Source organism: Lipotes vexillifer, unplaced genomic scaffold (genome assembly GCF_000442215.2).
Source record: "Lipotes vexillifer unplaced genomic scaffold, Lipotes_vexillifer_v1.1 scaffold897, whole genome shotgun sequence".
In the NCBI taxonomy this organism is placed as follows: Eukaryota; Metazoa; Chordata; class Mammalia; order Artiodactyla; family Lipotidae; genus Lipotes; species Lipotes vexillifer.
In genome coordinates this window covers 982,239-1,000,646 of record NW_006785587.1, presented here as the reverse complement: position 1 = coordinate 1,000,646, position 18,408 = coordinate 982,239, and the positions used below count along the sequence as shown (strand labels likewise).

At 40.1% G+C, this 18,408-nt stretch overlaps 1 protein-coding gene across 5 annotated transcripts in view; it reads right to left on the bottom strand.

Annotated features, from left to right (window-relative positions):
• The window catches only part of KCNAB1 (potassium voltage-gated channel subfamily A regulatory beta subunit 1), a 435,707-nt gene that overhangs the window by 258,840 nt on the left and 158,459 nt on the right, over positions 1-18,408 (bottom strand). Inside the window, exon 1 of one of the 5 annotated variants that reach the window (XM_007457649.1) lies at positions 11,023-12,107. The exons of 3 other annotated variants lie outside the window; for them this stretch is intronic. In XM_007457649.1, the coding sequence (XP_007457711.1) occupies positions 11,023-11,243 (221 nt within the window). In that variant the 5' untranslated portion in view covers positions 11,244-12,107. Of the gene's footprint in view, positions 1-11,022; positions 12,108-18,408 lie in introns of those variants that run through there. One more of the 5 variants, XM_007457651.1, reaches the window with a different exon arrangement.

Below are 18,408 nucleotides of genomic sequence, written 5' to 3'. Positions count from 1 at the left end.
TTCTGCAGTCATGGGAATTTTAATTACAGCTTGATCTTTATGGCTATCCATTGACTTTTCTATTACTGTCCACTTCCAAATTTGTACTTAGGTCTTGGGATTTTAAAAATAAAAATGCAAAAAGGGATATTTCTGGCAGATGTTGCATTAAAGGGCCTAAGAAGCGGAGCAGATTCAGGCAATAGCTGCCATTATAGTAATTGTCAAGGTCAAGATAAAACAGTTTAAACTTTTTCACACTGAAGTTACACACTGTAAATACAAATTTTTATTCTGATTCAAACCTAAGCTGTAACCTTACACAGAGAAAATTCCCATGCCCTGCATTTTCCATTACCTCATTACTCCTTTTGGTATCTTGCCTCACCTGAATGAGTCTTAGATGCTAGAGAAAGTAATGAGGATGTAATGCTTGATACTTTGGTTTCCTTTACTCTCCCCTCTTTTGCATAACATATTTGCATGATACATGTGATAAGCTGTATAATGGCCCCTGTAAGATGCTCACACCCTAATCTCTGGAAAGTTGTGAATAATATTACTTTACATGGTAAAGGGGACTTTGCAGATGTGATTAAGTTAAAGATTTTGAGATGGGGTGATTATCCTAGATTATCTGGCTGGAACCAATGTTATCTCAGCAGTCCTTATAAGAGGAAGACAGGAGGGTCAAAGTGAGAAAGCAGAGATGTGAGATGTCTCCAGAAGTTGGAGAGATGTGCTTAAGAAGATGGAGGAAGGAGCCACAAGCTAAGAAATGCAAGTGGCCTCTGGAAGCTGGAAAAGGCGAGAAAATAATTTCTACCCTGAGGCTTCCAGAAGGAACACAGCCCTACTGACACCTTGATTTTTAGACTTCTGGCTTCCAGAACTGTGAAAGAATACATTTGTGTTGTTTTAAGGCACTAACTTTGTGGTAGTTTGTTGCAGGAGCAATAGGACACTACTACAGTGTAAAATACCCAGCTTTGTTTCCTAAAGATACTTGCCATATCCCCTTCTAAATTACTTCCTGTTTTGATATAGGACCACAGAAAGTCCTGATGAAGCCCTCAGGAAACATCTGGTGGAGTCTGGACTCCTCAGGCAAATATACACTTGCATCTCTGGTTAAGGAATTATCCTGTGTTTTTATGGATTAAGATATCCAAGCCTCCTGATTTCCAGAAGATTGCTTTTGGAAAAACTGTATTTGAGTGTAACTGAAACCGTAAACTTCTTCTTTGGAAATGAAAGATAAGCCACTATTGAGTGAGGAGTTGTATGTTAAGCATAAAGTTCCCAATTCCCACTTTCTATTTGAGTCTCCTTGAGTAGTTTATTTTCTCTTCATCAGAATGGAACAAGTATGCTTTCCATCAAGATGAAAACCCTCTAGAATCAGATAAAGACATCTTCTGAGCATGTCCACTCTTTTCATTAAGTGCAAAAACTCCATAATGCAGAAGTGCTTGTTCATATACAGGTAGAAAATGGAGAAGGAGTGAGTCAAAAGGTCTATTTTCATCAAATGCCTCAGAGAAATTCTTTGCTGACTGACAGAGAATAGCATTCATTAAAGCCATGCTATTTACTCAACTGATTTTTATAATGAGCTTGTTGCTGTGGTCTCAGGCCAAAGATACTAACAACAAAAACCGTATAACATAAAAGTCAAGTTTAAAGTGGAAGTTAATTTCAAAGAAATGGAAAAGAGGGTGCTTTAATAGCATATGTTCTTCAGAGAAAAACTCACTTGTCTTATATAAGAGCTCTGTCAAAGCAGATGGGCTTTCCAGTAGATACAAACTCATCATGGAGAACACTGTGCTTGGAATTTCCTGCAGTTAAGTCCCTTCAGGAGCACTGTCTTGGAAGATGTTGATTACCAATACAATAAACTTCTTCTGTTAATAAAACTAGCCACGCACAGTTGCCTTTACATTTAAACCTGCTCGATTAAAAAAAAAAAAAACTCTATAAGAGTGTATCAAAAGGCAAATTAATCATATTACAAGCTGTCAGTTTTTCTACCTGGATATTCAACTGCTATTGAAACCTATAAGCCAGATTTGAACTTTTCATATTTCTTTAACCCAAGAGACTTCAATTGTCACCATTAAAACGTACAGAGCTGATGATCTCCTAAGAGTTGCTACATATCAGCAGAGTGATCCTCCATTATTCAAATAAATAGGTTAGAATGTTTAATAATGTTTCAGAGCAATTTTTTCAAAGACTGGCTCAAAATGTTAAAAATGACTTTTTTCTTCTAAAACAGTAAGCATGACCATGGAATGCAGACAAGGGGACAGAGCATGTTTCTGTTCTAAGGCAATCTTGTGATTCTGTACTGAAAAGTCTAGACTTTTTTTAAAATTTTATCCAGCTCTGGATGACTTAAAAGAGATGTAGTCATGTTATAGAGGGTTTAGATGAGACTCACAATTATAGTTGGGAATCAGAAAATTAAATCTAGGAGGAACCATCATAGATATTAGAAGGCTGAGTGATAATAATGGTTTTCAAGTACCAGAAGACCTACAAGGCAGGAAATTATGGCTAGCTCATTTTCCTTTCAATTGAGTACAGGCCAAGAAGCTTCCAATGCAGCTTGAAACGAGCTGAGTCGATCGCAAGAAGGAATTTTCGCATGGTGACGTGTTTTTTTTTTTTACTCTTGGATGGTTTAGCAGCAGAACACTCAGGCCAGGTGAGCAGGTGCTGGTACCAGAATGGGAAGAAATCTCCCTCCCCAAGTGTCAACAGGAGGTTGGGAGCCTCCGGCACACCACTGGGTTCCCCCTCTTGCCTCACTGCTGGGCCCTTGCTCTCTTGCCTCTCAATCTTCTATCATCATTTTCAACCTGACTTTGTTAAGGACCAGACAATAGAAAAGAGCCCTCACTTCATTCTTCCTCTGAGGATTTCAGAGCTTAGTAAATGATTCTAATTCTTAGAAAGAAAAGCCAAAATTTTTTGCTTGACTGCCGTGAAAGGAGATTACACAGTATTTCTTCAGGGGCCTTTACAAGTAGTTGCTGCACAGTGCAAATTGGAAAAACAGGACAGATTTCTCATGAGGGCTGGACCAGATGGCCTGTGCGAGGGCTCTCAGAGTCCTCCCTAGTTGTCAATTCCAAGAAAAAAAAAATCACTGCTGGGCTTCTGTTTTTGTTTCCAATCTGAGTAACTGAAAATCAACCTGCAAGGAGGGTTTTTAAATGTATTTTGATTCTGACTCTCAGGAACAAGTTTTCAAAGTAATCTCTCAAAGCATGGAGGAGAATGAAGTATGTTCAGTGCTGAATGCCCTAAAGAGCATTTCATATCCAGGGTTGATATGTAGCCCTGTCCGATCATCTGTGCCCATGGGCTTGTAGATTTCTTTCTGACACACCATTTATTTAGAAACTGTGACACCAAGCACACTATCATCTGAAAGTTAATTTATGTCCAGCTTCAGAATAGGTACAAGTAGAGAGCTGCCACGGGGGCACTTTGGGGTCCTCACGACTCGGCAGCAGATGAAGAAAGCGGGTCTGGCTCTCTGAGTGCACAGCAGGGCTTTGCTTCTTCTAGAGATAAAAGCTTGAACCGCAGAGTGTGCATACGTATAGAAAGGAAATGTCCCTTCTAGAAGTGTTTCATGCACTGTGCTTTTTTCCTGTGTTAAAAAATGGGGCATGATCAAGGAGCTGCAGCATAGAAGCTAACAGAGGATAAGGAATCCTGCTCTTGGAGTCAGGACCTGAGTTTGGCCTTGACCCTTTCATCAGCTCCTTGAGTAACTCTAACCAAGGCACTGGTCATTCTGTAGAAAGTGATGTGACTGAACTAGATGGAATCTGAAGTTTCCTCAGTGCCAGCATCCACTGCTAACTCACTTATTTCTAGTGATTACATAGGATTAAAATTTCTGAATATTGAAATGGAAATTTGAAAGACTTTTTTGGCCTTAAATCCTTCAGTCTCCATCACTCTATTTTCTAATTCTGAAAAGAGTGGAAAACTGGTTGTAGAAATATTTGTAAGCATACAGCATGATTTATTTGCAACATCAAATCATTTTTTTATTATTTCTGACTATTTCTCAGAATGTCTTTGAAATTCTTATAAGGAAAAGTATGAATCAATGCTTGTGAATTCAATTCTCATAAAGTGGTATTCTCTCCAAAAATAAAAAGTTTTGAAGAATACTCAAAGAAACCAAGAGTCCCATATTTTGATCAGATTCACTGTTCCAAAATCTCATCTGTTCATGAATTCATATACTAATGATAAACTATGCATTTGATGAAATGAATTTTAAAAATCAAAGTGAAACATGAATCTGACTTTCCTTTTTAATGTAATGGGACTTTTTTTCTTCTTCTGTCAGAACATTTCTCAAATTACCACAAGTGCAAATGTTTACAGAAAATTTTTTTAAAAAAAGAATGTCTATAAAATGAGCGCACTTCTAAAGAGGGTCACTGAATGGGTTTGGGATTAAGGGCTCCATCTGTAGCAACCCAATTGAAGATCTCAGCTAGAAGACAAGCTGTTTCTGGAAACACTTTGGATAGATTCCTTCACTTGCATGTGTGCACACACATACACATGCACATATCATGCACACACACACTTCCAGAACGGCAGAACTGGAACTACGTTTGCCTAACAACTTCCAGGAGGCTCCCTCCCCTCCTACCATTTTCTCACCATCCCATGGATGCCAGACTTCTGGCTGGTGCTTTGCAGAGGTGGAATAAACTCTATGAGACTGAATCAGCAACTAACTTTCGGGAAGGTTTCTCCACCTCCCATTCTCACCATTCTGCTTTGAGGAAGAGAGGAAAGCCCACACCCATGGGTGTAAGTGAAAATGACAATGGCATTCTTTACCCAAGAAAATGACATTTTAAATAACCAAGCTGCTCTCTTCTCTGGACTAAAATCAGATATTTCTATTTGAAACACAGCCACAGAGCTGGCACTGCTCCCCTTCCTCCTCTTCAGCCCACCTATTTCCTCCCACTTTTCCCCATGCGGAGGCTCACAAGCAAATTCACACACACACACACACACACACACTCACTCACACACACACACATTCAGTGCCTTTTACGTAATCAGCTGACAAGGTTGATCTTTCACTTCAATTGCTTTGATTCAAAATCTGCCCACCATTTGTGGGAGGTAAAGAACGGTGGATGAGACGTGTGCTTTAATAAAGAGGCTAGGGAAGGAAGAGCCTGGGAAAGGCATCTGGTCTGAGTCTTTTCTATGCAGTCTTGATTCTCTATAGGAAAATAGAGAGTGTTATGGAATTCAACATAAATTCTCTTGTTTCAAACTTACAACTCTTAGGTTTCTTTTTAACAGCTGCTAGATTAATTCCTTCTTAATAGAACTTTGTAACCAGATACCTTGTTTAAAAATCTGAAATGGTTCTTCCATTGCTGATGTTCACCTTATGTCTTACTGGGTTGCCTTGACCTCCAATGTATCATATCTGACTCCTTTTTGCCTCTACAAGATGCTCTCTCACCACTTCCCTGTATGAACCCTCTGCCCTACTCCATGATTTCTCAGCACGGCAGGCACAGTCTTTGGACAGGCTATTCCCACTGCTGCAGTCTGTCTGCTCTCCTCCTCCTTTCTGCTCATCTTGGTATTTCTCCTTTCTCAATATTAAGCTTCCCTGATCTTTCTCATGAAACCTCTCCCTGATTCCTACAGCCCCTGGTGAATGATGGCTCCTCAAACTACAGCAACAGTTTTTCTTTGTATCACATATGCAGTCTTTTTATGTAGATATCTATTCACACTAAACTGTAAACAACCAAGAGAGGAACCACCAAAGAGAGGACTCTTTGTATCCACAGCATTTCACATAGTGTCCCACATATGTAGTCATACATTTTCCAGCCATTTATTGAGTAGCTATTATGTGCCAGGTGCCAGGTTAGACTCTGGGGTTACAGAGATGAGCAAAATTCAAACCTCAAGCTGCTACCGACTAATGGGGAAGATATAGATGTAAATGGATAAGAGCAACACTATGCAATCAATAATTTCCATATCAGAAGTAAGAATCTGATGCAGTGGAGGCACTAAAGAACACGTATTTAATGCTATAAGGGGTGGAGCCAAGGAAGGTTTCACAGAGGAGGTTAGGCTAGAGTTGGGTCTTGGAGGATGCATAGGAGTTTGCCTAACAGTTCAAGTAAGGTAGGAGAATTCCAGGGTAGAAGGACCAGCATGGAAAATGATACAGAGGCATAAAAAACCAAGAAGGTCCAGTGTACTATAAGGAGTTCTCTCTCAAGTAGGTACTTCTGATAAAACAAGTGGTCAGAGATAAGATAAGAACAAAGAGTGGTGACTGTAAAGCATGATAGAAGCCAGACCATGAAGGACTTCAGGTACCATGTTAGGTAGTCTGGATTTTATCCCCTGAGCTACAGAATGGCACTGAAGAAATTTGGGGATAACATTGTATCTGAAGTTATCTAATGATGACAACAACCTGATAGCTCTTCAGTGAATGAATGGTTAAAACAATTGTGAAACATACATACCATGAGCTACTACTCAGCAAGAAGAAGGAATGAACTATTGATACACACAATTTGGATGAGTCTCAAGAGAGTTATGCAGAATGGAAAAAAGCCAATTCCCAAAATATGATAAACTGTATGATCCCATTTGTATAATGTTCTTGAAACAAATTATAGAGATGGATCAGAGATTAGTTGCTGAGGATTAGGGACTGGGGAGGAGTACGTGGATGTGGCTATAAAGGGATAGTATGAGGGAGCCTTGTGGTAATGAAGCAATTCTCATGTTTCATTGTTGTGGTAGTTACACAAACTTCTATATGTGGTAAAATTACATAGACACAGAAACATACACACACATGAATACATGTATAACTGGTAAAATCTGAATAAATTCTGTGGATTGTACCAATGTCAGTCTAATAGATTTGATGTTGTGCTATAGTTATACAAGATGTTCCCAGTGGAGAAAACATGACTGAGGGTACGCCAAAATTCCTTGTACTTTTTTGTGTGTGTATTCCTGTGATCTATAATTATTTGAATAAAAAAATTTAATGATGACAAAAGTGGTAAGTGGATTAACTCCAAAAACAAAGAGAAGTTTTCTAGTGGAGTTAAAGATTATTGCTCAGTTTCCTTTTTGTAAGTAATTCTCTTAAGAATTTCAAAGCATGTTTTATGCAACTATATAACACAAGGTTATATTGATATAATGCATATGTTACAGGTAAAATTTTTCTTCATGAAATTGGGTTCATTGATATTCAACTTGTTCTGGAACTAAAGTAACAATTTTAGAATAGGGGAGTAGCTCAGTACAAATGTGCTCAATTCTGAATATCAAAAGCTCTGAGATCGTGTCCAACACTAGTAGCTAGATCATTCTAAAAAGTTATTTTAAAAAAACACCCATCAAACAAGTAAAAACAACCAAACAAATCTGGCTTAACTTGTGTTCTGAGTGATTTGGCTTTCTTAGGATAAAATGTCCACATATGTACTTACATTTATGTGATATCTATCATGTATATATATATCATGTATACATCTATCATATATGGTCACAGAGTATACAACAAACTCTAACATGGTATGATGAGCTCTAATATTAAAAATATATGCAAAACTAAAATAAAGGACCTCTCATGTATTAACAAGGCACAAGTATAAGAAACATAATAGTCCTGTGTTATTTACACACAAGATAGTCCCCAAGATAAATGGCAGGTGGAATCTTGTTCTCTTGCTCTGACAGTGACATGTGAATAGCAGATTGTTCTAGGGGATTTTTTTTTTCTCATCCTCAGCCTTGAAACAATAGTTAATTTTATGCAAGATTCTTGCACAATGCTGATGTGACGGTAATAGTGGCTTTGAGTATTTTATTCTTGCAGAATTCAGATACTTCATACAAGTGTATATTAATTTTTTCTAAAATCCCAAGTTCATGAGTTCCTGATTAATGGATGCTAATTACAGTCTATGATATGAGAGCTGTGCTTTAAAAATCATAAGGTGCTAAATGAGTAAAAGGCATTCTACTCATTTATCAGGGTTATAAGTAGGTCCTCAATGGCCAGGTAGCACCCTACAGCAAGGATGGAACCTGAACAAAGTCCTTGGGATGGCAAATAGGTGGCAGATATGGGCACAACGACTCATGCCCCAAGATGCAACCATAACTCTGGAACTGAAACAGAGATGGTAACCTCAAAATGGACAAACAGGTTGGCTGAGCTATGACTATGACCCCCCCAAAATATGACTTTCATAAGAATATCTCATAGTAGATAATTATTATATATTTGTGTGTTTTCTTATTCATGGTCTGTTTTCCCGAGAATGCAAGCCCCAAACATTGTCTGGTTTCTGCACCTTTTTGTACCCAGTTTTAATAGGGTTCCTGATACAGAACAGGTGTTCAGTAAATATTTATTGACTAAATGAATACCTCTTCACTCCACAACACTGTTTTTTGACCATTATTCAGTGGTAGACACTTTTAAAACTCTGACCAAAGCTATGAACCCTCTCCTCAAAAATACACACAGAAAGACTATATTTTTGATTTTCTATAGGATTCATGGATCCCAGATTAAGTTATGCGTATGGAAATCATTTTCAAGGATGAGAATATTATTGTAAATACAATTAGCCACTGATTTTAGTTCCTTCAGGCATTCTCCTGATTATTTACCCAAGCCAATTACCTCCCCAACATGATGGCTTTATTTTTTATGGTTTGCTATTTGTTATCATTAATAAATAGCCCCTACATGCACATTATATTTTAGTGACATCAATGTCAAAGAAAAAGATAACTCAGCTCATAAAAATATTTCTGCCATTTTTATAAAGTGTATTAGTTAGTCTCTCTCCCTCCCACTTCTATCTTTCTCTCTTTCTTTCTCCAACCCTAAGGAAGTCTTAGTGTACATTTGGTATAACCTCCTAATCTCTTTCCTAAAGGTCACTCTAAGTAGAATTTGAAATTGAAAGAGAAAGGGGTTAAGTCACACTTACACAAACACACAAAGCCACCGGCCTAAAGCCACCGGCCTGTCAGCAATGGAACAATTCAGAATAAGAGGGGGAGTGGAAACAAGGTAACTTGTCCAGTCACCATAAACAACAAATAACTCAAGTTATCCTGAAGACTGCAGATGGCTAGCTTTTTGTCAGAAAAGAGCTCTTTAGTTGCCAGTAATGAAAGATGCCCAAGTGAATCTTACACACTGAGCTTTTGGTAAAGAGAGATAATTACCATCTAATCTGAGCTGAGCTGTATTACCAGAAAAAACTTAATGGAAATCTCCTGCCTTCATAAGACCAAACTCTTCCAATACACTGATCCACAAGCAAGTATGAAACTGTGCCACAAGAAATTCAGGGTGTTACTTTTTATTCCTTCTGGTTTACAAAAAGAAAGCTCAAGGTGCTGCTGGAGGCCACAGTTCAAACCACCTCTGCGATCTGCCTTAACCCTGAGTTTCTCATTCCCAGGGGCCCTGCCCAGGAAGGCAGCAGCTCCTCTCCATCTCCATCTGGCCAGATGAACTGCATGCAGAGCAACGCCATGGCCACAGGGCAGGGGCTGGGGGTGTGCCATAGAAGCAGCAATAGAAAATGCCAATGCACTCGAGATTGCAGTCCTAGTTACCGACCTGTCATGGGGTCCCATTCTCCACCACGGAAATATCAAGAAAAGCAGAGGTTCTCACGCTGATAACACTTCAAGGAATTGCCTGGAGTCAGCTGCTTGCATTGTACTGCAGTTGGGGCAAAGAGCTTTAGCTATAATTTTTAGTGGGTCCATCCACCCCATTCATGGCTTTCTTTCTTAATGGCTCAAAAATATACCAAAACAATAGTGCTTGGTGTTTTTCAATGAGAAGATTTCCTGTTAAAGTTTCCTCTTAACTCTGCAAAGAAACTTTTTCAAGGACAACTTTTATAGAAATTGGTTTGAATGCTTATTTCAGAAACCTCACATGGGAAACATAGTCTTAGGTGTGCCTTATTTTAATTGCATTAAGTTCCTTATATCCTAAAACCTGGTTCCTAACAAAGATGAGGAATAGTTAAATATAAATAATGGACAAAGTCATATCTGCAAACCAGAGTCACCAAAGCCTTTGGGAGATGCACCATAAGCTCTTCTCTACATACGCAAAGACTTTTAGAGACTAGAAGCACAGTAGTTTTAAAGAAATAAAGTCAGGAAGACTCAGCACAAAGCAGATACAATAAGGAGGCAGGAGTCACAGAATTGAATAATGGAATTTTCTACTTATCGAATTTCAGTCATTCCCTATTAAAGAGAATATCAACCATTACCAGGAAGATTTCCAACTCTAGAAAGCAACACAGAGGAAGAGGGAGCTTAAAAATGTATGAAGAAACCAGCGGTATTACAACAATTGACTTTTTCTCCATATTTCACAACAAGGTCTGCACTGTATTTCAAGCAGTAATTTAGGTTTAAGTATGTCAGTGTTCAAACTAACTTAAGATTATAGGTGTTTCTTCCCTGCAACAAAACTTCCTTAAAAGCTTTCATACCATTTGTTACCTTGGGCTTTCAAAAGATAAATTATACAGTACTAGATAGAAACTATTTTTAATAGTATTATCACAGAAACTACAGTCTATACCATAAAATAGGACAAGCACGTTTGCTCTTGAAAAGCTGCCCTGATCTCAATACCAGTTTCCAGCAGCTGTGTTATTCTCTGCAGACTGGAAGTCATACGGCTCCTAAGGTGTTCATAACACTTTAAAATATACAAAATGGGCCACAGTTTTTAAATCCTATACATACACAACACAACACAACCACCTTGGGTTTTCCTAAGGAGCTATTTTAAAGACACCTGAGAATTCTAAATTAAGCAGCCCACCAATGAGTAAGTCACTTTTCAAAATCGCTGAACTGTCTCCACTGCACCTGTATAGAACACGGAAACCCGGGACAGAGAGAATCTTACATCCATACCTATATTTCATGCCAGTCTGCTTTGCGGTGGACTCTTTGAGAGAGATGTGATGCTGAGGGGTGAAGGTCCCCAGGCTGCGTGCGATGATAGCAACCGTGCGGAATTTGGCCCGGGCTGCGTTCACCACATTGGGGGCGGTGGAGCTCTGCTTGCTCAGAAGTCGCTCCTCACCATTCCGACTCTTCAAATTATGCTCTGTGCAGGCTATGGAGACTTGCATTGCTTCCCCGGGCAGTGCACGGTCCCTCTCAGAACCCCGGAACACAAGCAGTCAAGACAGGTCGAGCAGTTGGGAGGGTCTGCTTGCCTTTTAACCCCTCCTTGCTCCCCCTTCCTCGGGGCAGGGGAGTCCTTGCAGCTGACTTCAGAGCCAGGGAAAGCGGCAGCAGTGACTGCGGTGCAGGACAGAGTCCCAGGCACCGAGAGAAGTAAACAGCTAGCCCTGAAGTTGTCACAGCAGCGGGAGCGCGGATCAGGCTGGCAAATCTTCCCGGGCAGTAATCTCGGTTGATTAAACAGCCAAATCCATGTAGTAGGGAGGCTTGGGCAGACGCCTGGAGCTAAGCATTTGTGCTGACTGAACACAGCCCTGCCAGGAGCCTGTCCACGGTGTCTGAATGCGGGCTCGCCTCTGGGCGATGGCTCAAATCCACGCAGGCATACCGCAAGATGCGCTGCCAGCACCCTCTGGACCACAGGCAGGATGCTCTACTGGCGCGCTGAGCATCCCAAGAAGCAGCTAATCCCAAGCCGCTCCCCGGGGACCGGTGGTCTCCAGCCACTCCAGCTGTCAGCTCCCTCCCTGCCCCACTCCGGGAGGTCGTGGGGGCTCCTCAAGACCCCTCCCCACTCATTTTCAGGCGGAAGCCTGGGTCATTGTGTCCGCACCAACCGGTTAGCAGCTGCACGCAGGAGCAGGAAGGTCCCTTTAAAGAGCTCCTCCCCTTTGTGTGCGACGCGAAGGCAAGAATCACTTCCACCAGACTCTTGCTGTGATAGAAGCTGGAGGGCTGCTCTTAAAGGGGGGCTCTGCCCAGGCTCAGACCAAATCCCGCAGCGGCACAACAGTTGGAACCGGGGGAAGGCAGGATGGGGGTGCTCCTGCCATGGAACATGTCAGTGAATGAACACGTGAATACTCTGTGACTGGTTTGTTAAAACACAGCTTGAAATCCCTGTTATTAGCCTTACCAGCATTTATTTCCCCTTTGCACATTACTTCTTAAGCCAATAAGTTTGAAGTTTACTGAAAAGACACAGTGCAGACTTTTCACAGTCAAGTCACCTAACTCACTGCCAAATCTCTCTGGCTCCCAAAGGAGGGTGAAGGATGGGCGAGGAGGCAGCAATTTGGCACCACCCAGAAGGGGGCTGCACTAGGTAAGCTGCAGGTCCAAGTCACCACCAAGGAAGGTCCAGGCCAGGTGGCTGGAACTGTGTACACTGCCCGCTGGTCATCTATGACCCATTGGTGAGGACAAGCATTATCCTCAGGGCAAGGGTAGGCAGCAAGACACCTCCTGTCATCTCGGAATGTTCCTGTGAGGCAGGAACATTGCCTGGTTCAGTAGCAGGTGCAAAGCAACTCCTCAGTAAATGTGGTTGAACCAAACTAAGCACCAACTGGCTGATAACAATTTCTCTCTCCGTTTGAAATGCATAGGAGTCAGACAGTTTTTTGTTTGTTTGTTTGTTTGTTTTTTTCTGTACGCGGGCCTCTCACTATTGTGGCCTCTCCCGTTGCGGAGCACAGGCTCTGGACGCGCAGGCTCAGCGGCCATGGCTCACGGGCCCAGCGGCTCCCGTGGCATGTGGGATCTTCCCGGACCGGGGCACGAACCCGTGTCCCCTGCATCGGCAGGCGGACTCTCAACCACTGCGCCACCAGGGAAGCCCAAGACAGTTTTTTAATAGATGTACTTACAATAAAATTGTGCCTTCTGCACAATCAGTTCTCTAAAGTGGTTTCCAACAGAAACTGCTGTCAAGCAAAAAGGAACCGTGTTTAAATCAACAATATTTATGAGCACCATCTCTGTACTAGGCATTAGAGAGAAATATGGAGAAAAAAATATAGCACTATCCTTCTTCTCAAGGAACTGGCAACCTGGATGGGAAGGATAAAACAATCAGTCTTAAAGAGGCTAATTAACAATAAATGAGTGGTACCGACACCAAGTACACTAGAGTTAAGCAGGGGAGTGATTACAGGAGGCTAGAGAAAGGTCCTCATTTCCCTAAACTTCTACTGAATCCCAATTAGGTACCTGACTGCTTGTTGCTGGTATACAAAATAGCTTACATGGAGGCTGGACCTCAAAAGCTCATGGATGCCCAGGCAGCCCTAACAGACTGCAGGACTTTGCCTGGGACATGAATTTGATTAGCTGGAGAGGAGAAGGTCAGTCTTCCCAGAGATTGGCTGGGGTGAGGAGAACACACACTGTGGCTGTGTCAATGTGATAAATATAAACATACAGATATATAGATATATAGATATAGAGAGAGACAGAGAGAGACAGAGACACAGAGACACAGAGAGACAGAGGGAGAGAGATGGCAGTTCTGACCACTTCTTCCCAAATTAAGTTGTAGGAATGAAATTTTCAAGTAGAATAGGTACCTGTTTTGAATTCCATTCCAGACATGAATCATTACATCTTTTTATTTTAACATCTTTATTGGAGTACAATTGCTTTACAATGGTGTGTTAGTTTCTGCTTTATAACAAAGTGAATCAGTTATACATATACATATGTTCCCATATCTCTTCCCTCTTGCGTCACCCGCCTTCCCACCCTCCCTATCCCGCCCCTCTAGGTGGTCACAAACCACCGAGCTGATCTCCCTGTGCTATGCGGCTGCTTCCCACTAGCTATCTATTTCACATTTGGTAGTGTATATATGTCCATGTCACTCTCTCACTTTGTCATAGCTTACCCTTCCCCCTCCCCATATACTGAAGTCCATTCTCTGGTAGGTCTGTGTCTTTATTCCCCTCTTACCCCTAGGCTCTTCATGACATTTTTTTTTTCTTAGATTCCATATATATGTGTTAGCATATGGTCTTTGTCTTTCTCTTTCTGACTTACTTCACTCTGTATGACAGACTCTAGGTCTATCCACCTCATTACAAATAATTCAATTTCGTTTCTTTTTATGGCTGAGCAATATTCCATTGTATATATGTGCCACATCTTCTTTATCCATTCATCCGATGATGGACACTTAGGTTGCTTCCGTCTCCTGGCTATTGTAAATAGAGCTGCAATGAACATTTTGGTACATGACTCTTTTTGAATTATGGTTTTCTCAGGGTATATGCCCACCAGTGGGATTGCTGGGTCATACGGTAGTTCTGTTTGTAGTTTCTTAAGGAACCTTCGTACTGTTCTCCACAGTGGATGTACCAATTCACATTCCCACCAGCAGTGCAAGAGTGTTCCCTTTTCTCCACACCCTCTCCAACATTTACTGTTTCTAGATTTTTTGATGATGGCCATTCTGACGGGTGTGAGATGATATCTCATTGTAGTTTTGATTTGCATTTCTCTAATGATTAATGATGTTGAGCATTCTTTCATGTGCTTGTTGGTAGTCTGTATATCTCCTGTGGAGAAATGTCTGTTTAGGTATTCTGCCCATTTTTGGATTGGGTTGTTTGTTTTTTTGTTATTGAGCTGCATGAGCTGCTTGTAAATTTTGGAGATTAATCCTTTGTCAGTTGCTTCATTTGCAAATATTTTCTCCCATTCTGAGGGTTGTCTTTCGGTCTTGTTTATGGTTTCCTTTGCTGTGCAAAAGCTTTGAAGTTTCATTAGGTCCCATTTGTTTATTTTTGTTTTTATTTCCATTTCTCTAGGAGGTGGGTCAAAAAGGATCTTGCTGTGACTGATGTCATAGAGTGTCCTGCCTATGTTTTCCTCTAAGAGTTTGACAGTTTCTGGCGTCACATACAGATCTTTATAAGATCACATATAGATCTTACAGATCTCCATTTGAGCTTATTTTTGTATATGGTGTTAGGGAGTGTTCTAATCTTATACTTTAACATGTACCTGTCCAGTTTTCCTAGCACCACTTATTGAAGAGGCTGTCTTTTCTCCACTGTATATACTTGCCTCCTGTATCAAAGATAAGGTGACGATATGTGTGTGGGTTTATCCCTGAGCTTTCTATCCTGTCCCACTGACCTATATTTCTGTTTTTGTGCCAGTACCATACTGTCTTGATTACTGTAGCTTTGTAGTATAGTCTGAAGTCAGGGAGCCTGATTCCTCCAGCTCTGTTTTTTGTTCTCAAGATTGCTTTGGCTATTCGGGGTCTTTTGTGTTTCCATACAAATTGTGAAATTTTTTGTTCTAGTTCTGTGAAAAATGCCAGTGGTAGTTTGATAGGGATTGCACTGAATCTGTAGATTGCTTTGCGTAGTAGAGTCATTTTCACAATGTTGATTCTTCCAATCCAAGAACATGGTATGTCTCTCCATCTATCTGTATCATCTTTAATTTCTTTCAGCAGTGTCTTATAATTTTCTGCATACAGGTCTTTTGACTCCTTAGGTAGGTTTATTCCTAGATATTTTATTCTTTTTGTTGCAATGGTAAGTGGGAGTGTTTTCCTAATTTCATTTTCAGATTTTCCATCATTAGTGTATAGGAATGCCAGAGATTTATGCACATTAATTTTGCATCCTGCTACTTTACCAAATTCATTGATTAGCTCTAGTAGTTTTCTGGGAGCATCTTTGGGATTCTCTATGTAAAGTATCATGTCATCTGCAAACAGTGACAGCTTTACTTCTTCTTTTCCGATTTGGATTCCTTTTATTTCTTTTTCTTCTCTGATTGCTGTGGCTAAAACTTCCAACACTATGTTGAATACGAGTGGTGAGAGTGGGCAACCTTGTCTTGTTCCTGATCTTAATGGAAATGGTTTCAGTTTTTCACCACTGAGGATGATGTTGGCTGTGGGTTTGTCATATATGGCCTTTATTATGTTGAGGAAAGTTCCCTCTATGCCTATTTTCTGCAGAGTTTTTATCATAAATGGGTGTTGAATTTTGTCAAAAGTTTTCACTGCATCTATTGAGATGATCATATGGTTTTTATTCTTCAATTTGTTAATAAGGTGTATCACGTTGATTGATTTGCGTATATTGAAGAATCCTTGCATTCCTGGAATAAACCACACTTGATCATGGTGCATGATCCTTTTAATGTGCTATTGGATTCTGTTTGCTAGTATTTTGTTGGGGATTCTTGCATCTATGTTCATCAGTGATATTGGCCTGCAGTTTTCTTTCTTTGTGACATCTTTGCCTGGTTGTGGTATCAGGGTGATGGTGGCCTCGTAGAATGAGTTTGGGTGTGTTCCTCCCTCTGCTATATTTTGGAAGAGTTTGAGAAGGATAGGTGTTAGCTCTTCTCTAAATGTTTGATAGAATTCGCCTGTAAAGCCATCTGGTCCTGGGCTTTTGTTTGTTGGAAGATTTTTAATCACAGTCTCAATTTCAGTGCTTGTGATTGGTCTGTTCATATTTTCTATTTCTTCCTGGTTCAGTCTTGGCAAGTTGTGCATTTCTAAGAATTTGTCCATTTCTTCCAGGTTGTCCATTTTATTGGCATAGAGTTGCTTGTAGTAATGTCTCATGATCCTTTGTATTTCTGCAGTGTCAGTTGTTACTTCTCCTTTTTTATTTCTAATTCTGTTGATTTGAGTCTTCTCCCTTTTTTTCTTGATGAGTCTTGCCAATGGTTTATCAATTTTGTTTATCTTCTCAAAGAACCAGCTTTTAGTTTTATTGATCTTTGCTATCGTGTCCTTCATTTCTTTTTCATTTATCTCTGATCTGATCTTTATGATTTCTTTCCTTCTGCTAACTTTGGGGTTTTTTTTTTTTGTTCTTCTTTCTCTAATTGCTTTAGGTGCAAGGTTAGGTTGTTTATTCGAGATGTTTCCTGTTTCTTAAGGTAGGATTGTATTGCTATAAACTTCCCTCTTAGACTGATTTTGCTGCATCCCATTGGTTTTGGGTTGTCGTGTCTCCATTGTCATTTGTTTCTAAGTATTTTTTGGTTTCCTCTTTGATTTCTTCAGTGATCCCTTCATTATTAAGTAGTGTATTGTTTAGCCTCCATGTGTTTGTATTTTTTACAGATCTTTTCCTGCAATTGATATCTAGTCTCATAGCGTTGTGGTCGGAAAAGATACTTGATACAATTTCAATTTTCTTAAATTTACCAAGGCTTGATTTGTGACCCAAGATATGATCTATCCTGAAGAATGTTCCATGAGCACTTGAGACAAAGGTGTATTCTGTTGTTTTTGGATGAAGTGTCCTATAAATATCAATTAAGTCCATCTTGTTTAATGTATCATTTAAAGCTTGTGTTTCCTTATTTATTTTCATTTTGGATGATCTGTCCATTGGTGAATGTGGGGTGTTAAAGTCCCCTACTATGAATACATTACTGTGGATTTCCCCTTTTATGGCTGTTAGCATTTGCCTTATGTATTGAGGTGCTCCTATGTTGGGTCCACAAATATTTACAATTGTTATATCTTCTTCTTGGATCGATCCCTTGATCATTATGTAGTATCCTTCTTTGTCTCTTCTAATAGTCTTTATTTTAAAGTCTATTTTGTCTGATATAAGAATTGCTACTCCAGCTTTCTTTTCATTTCCATTTGCATGGAATATCTTTTATCTATCCCCTCACTTCTAGTCTGTATGTGTCTCTAGGTCTGAAGTGGGTCTCTTTTAGACAGCATATATACGGGTCTTGTTTTTCTATCCATTCAGTCATCTATGCCTTTTGGTAGGAGCATTTAATACATTTACATTTAAGGTAATTATTGCTATGTATGTTCCTATTCCCATTTTCTTAATTGTTTTGGGTTTGTTATTGTAGGTCTTTTCCTTCTCTTGTGTTTCTTGCCTAGAGAACCATAACATCTTATAACCTGCAGGTGAGGTTTAAATTACATTGTGGAATTTCATCCTCTACCTTCCATCCTCTTCCCACTCCTTATTTTAAAAAATAAATATACTGCCTACTGTTCAGCGGTTAGAAAGTAACTTCAGGATGGGGTGAGGGTTGTAGAAAGGGACAAATGAACCTAGGCTTCCTTTTTTACCCTCAACTCCAAGGAAGTAGTTCCTGAAGCAAAGCTTTTTTCCCTGGAATAAACAACAGTGGGCAGAGAGGAAGCAGATCATTAGAACTTTTATTTTTTTCATGCTAAACTGGCTCATCGGGGATGATCAATATGAATCAGGAAAATAGTCAAAGTGAAAAGAGGAAGAAGTGGGAGGAATCAGAATGAACAGCTCAGAAGTGGGGTGGGGGTGGGGATAAAGCATACTGGGAAGCAAGACGGAG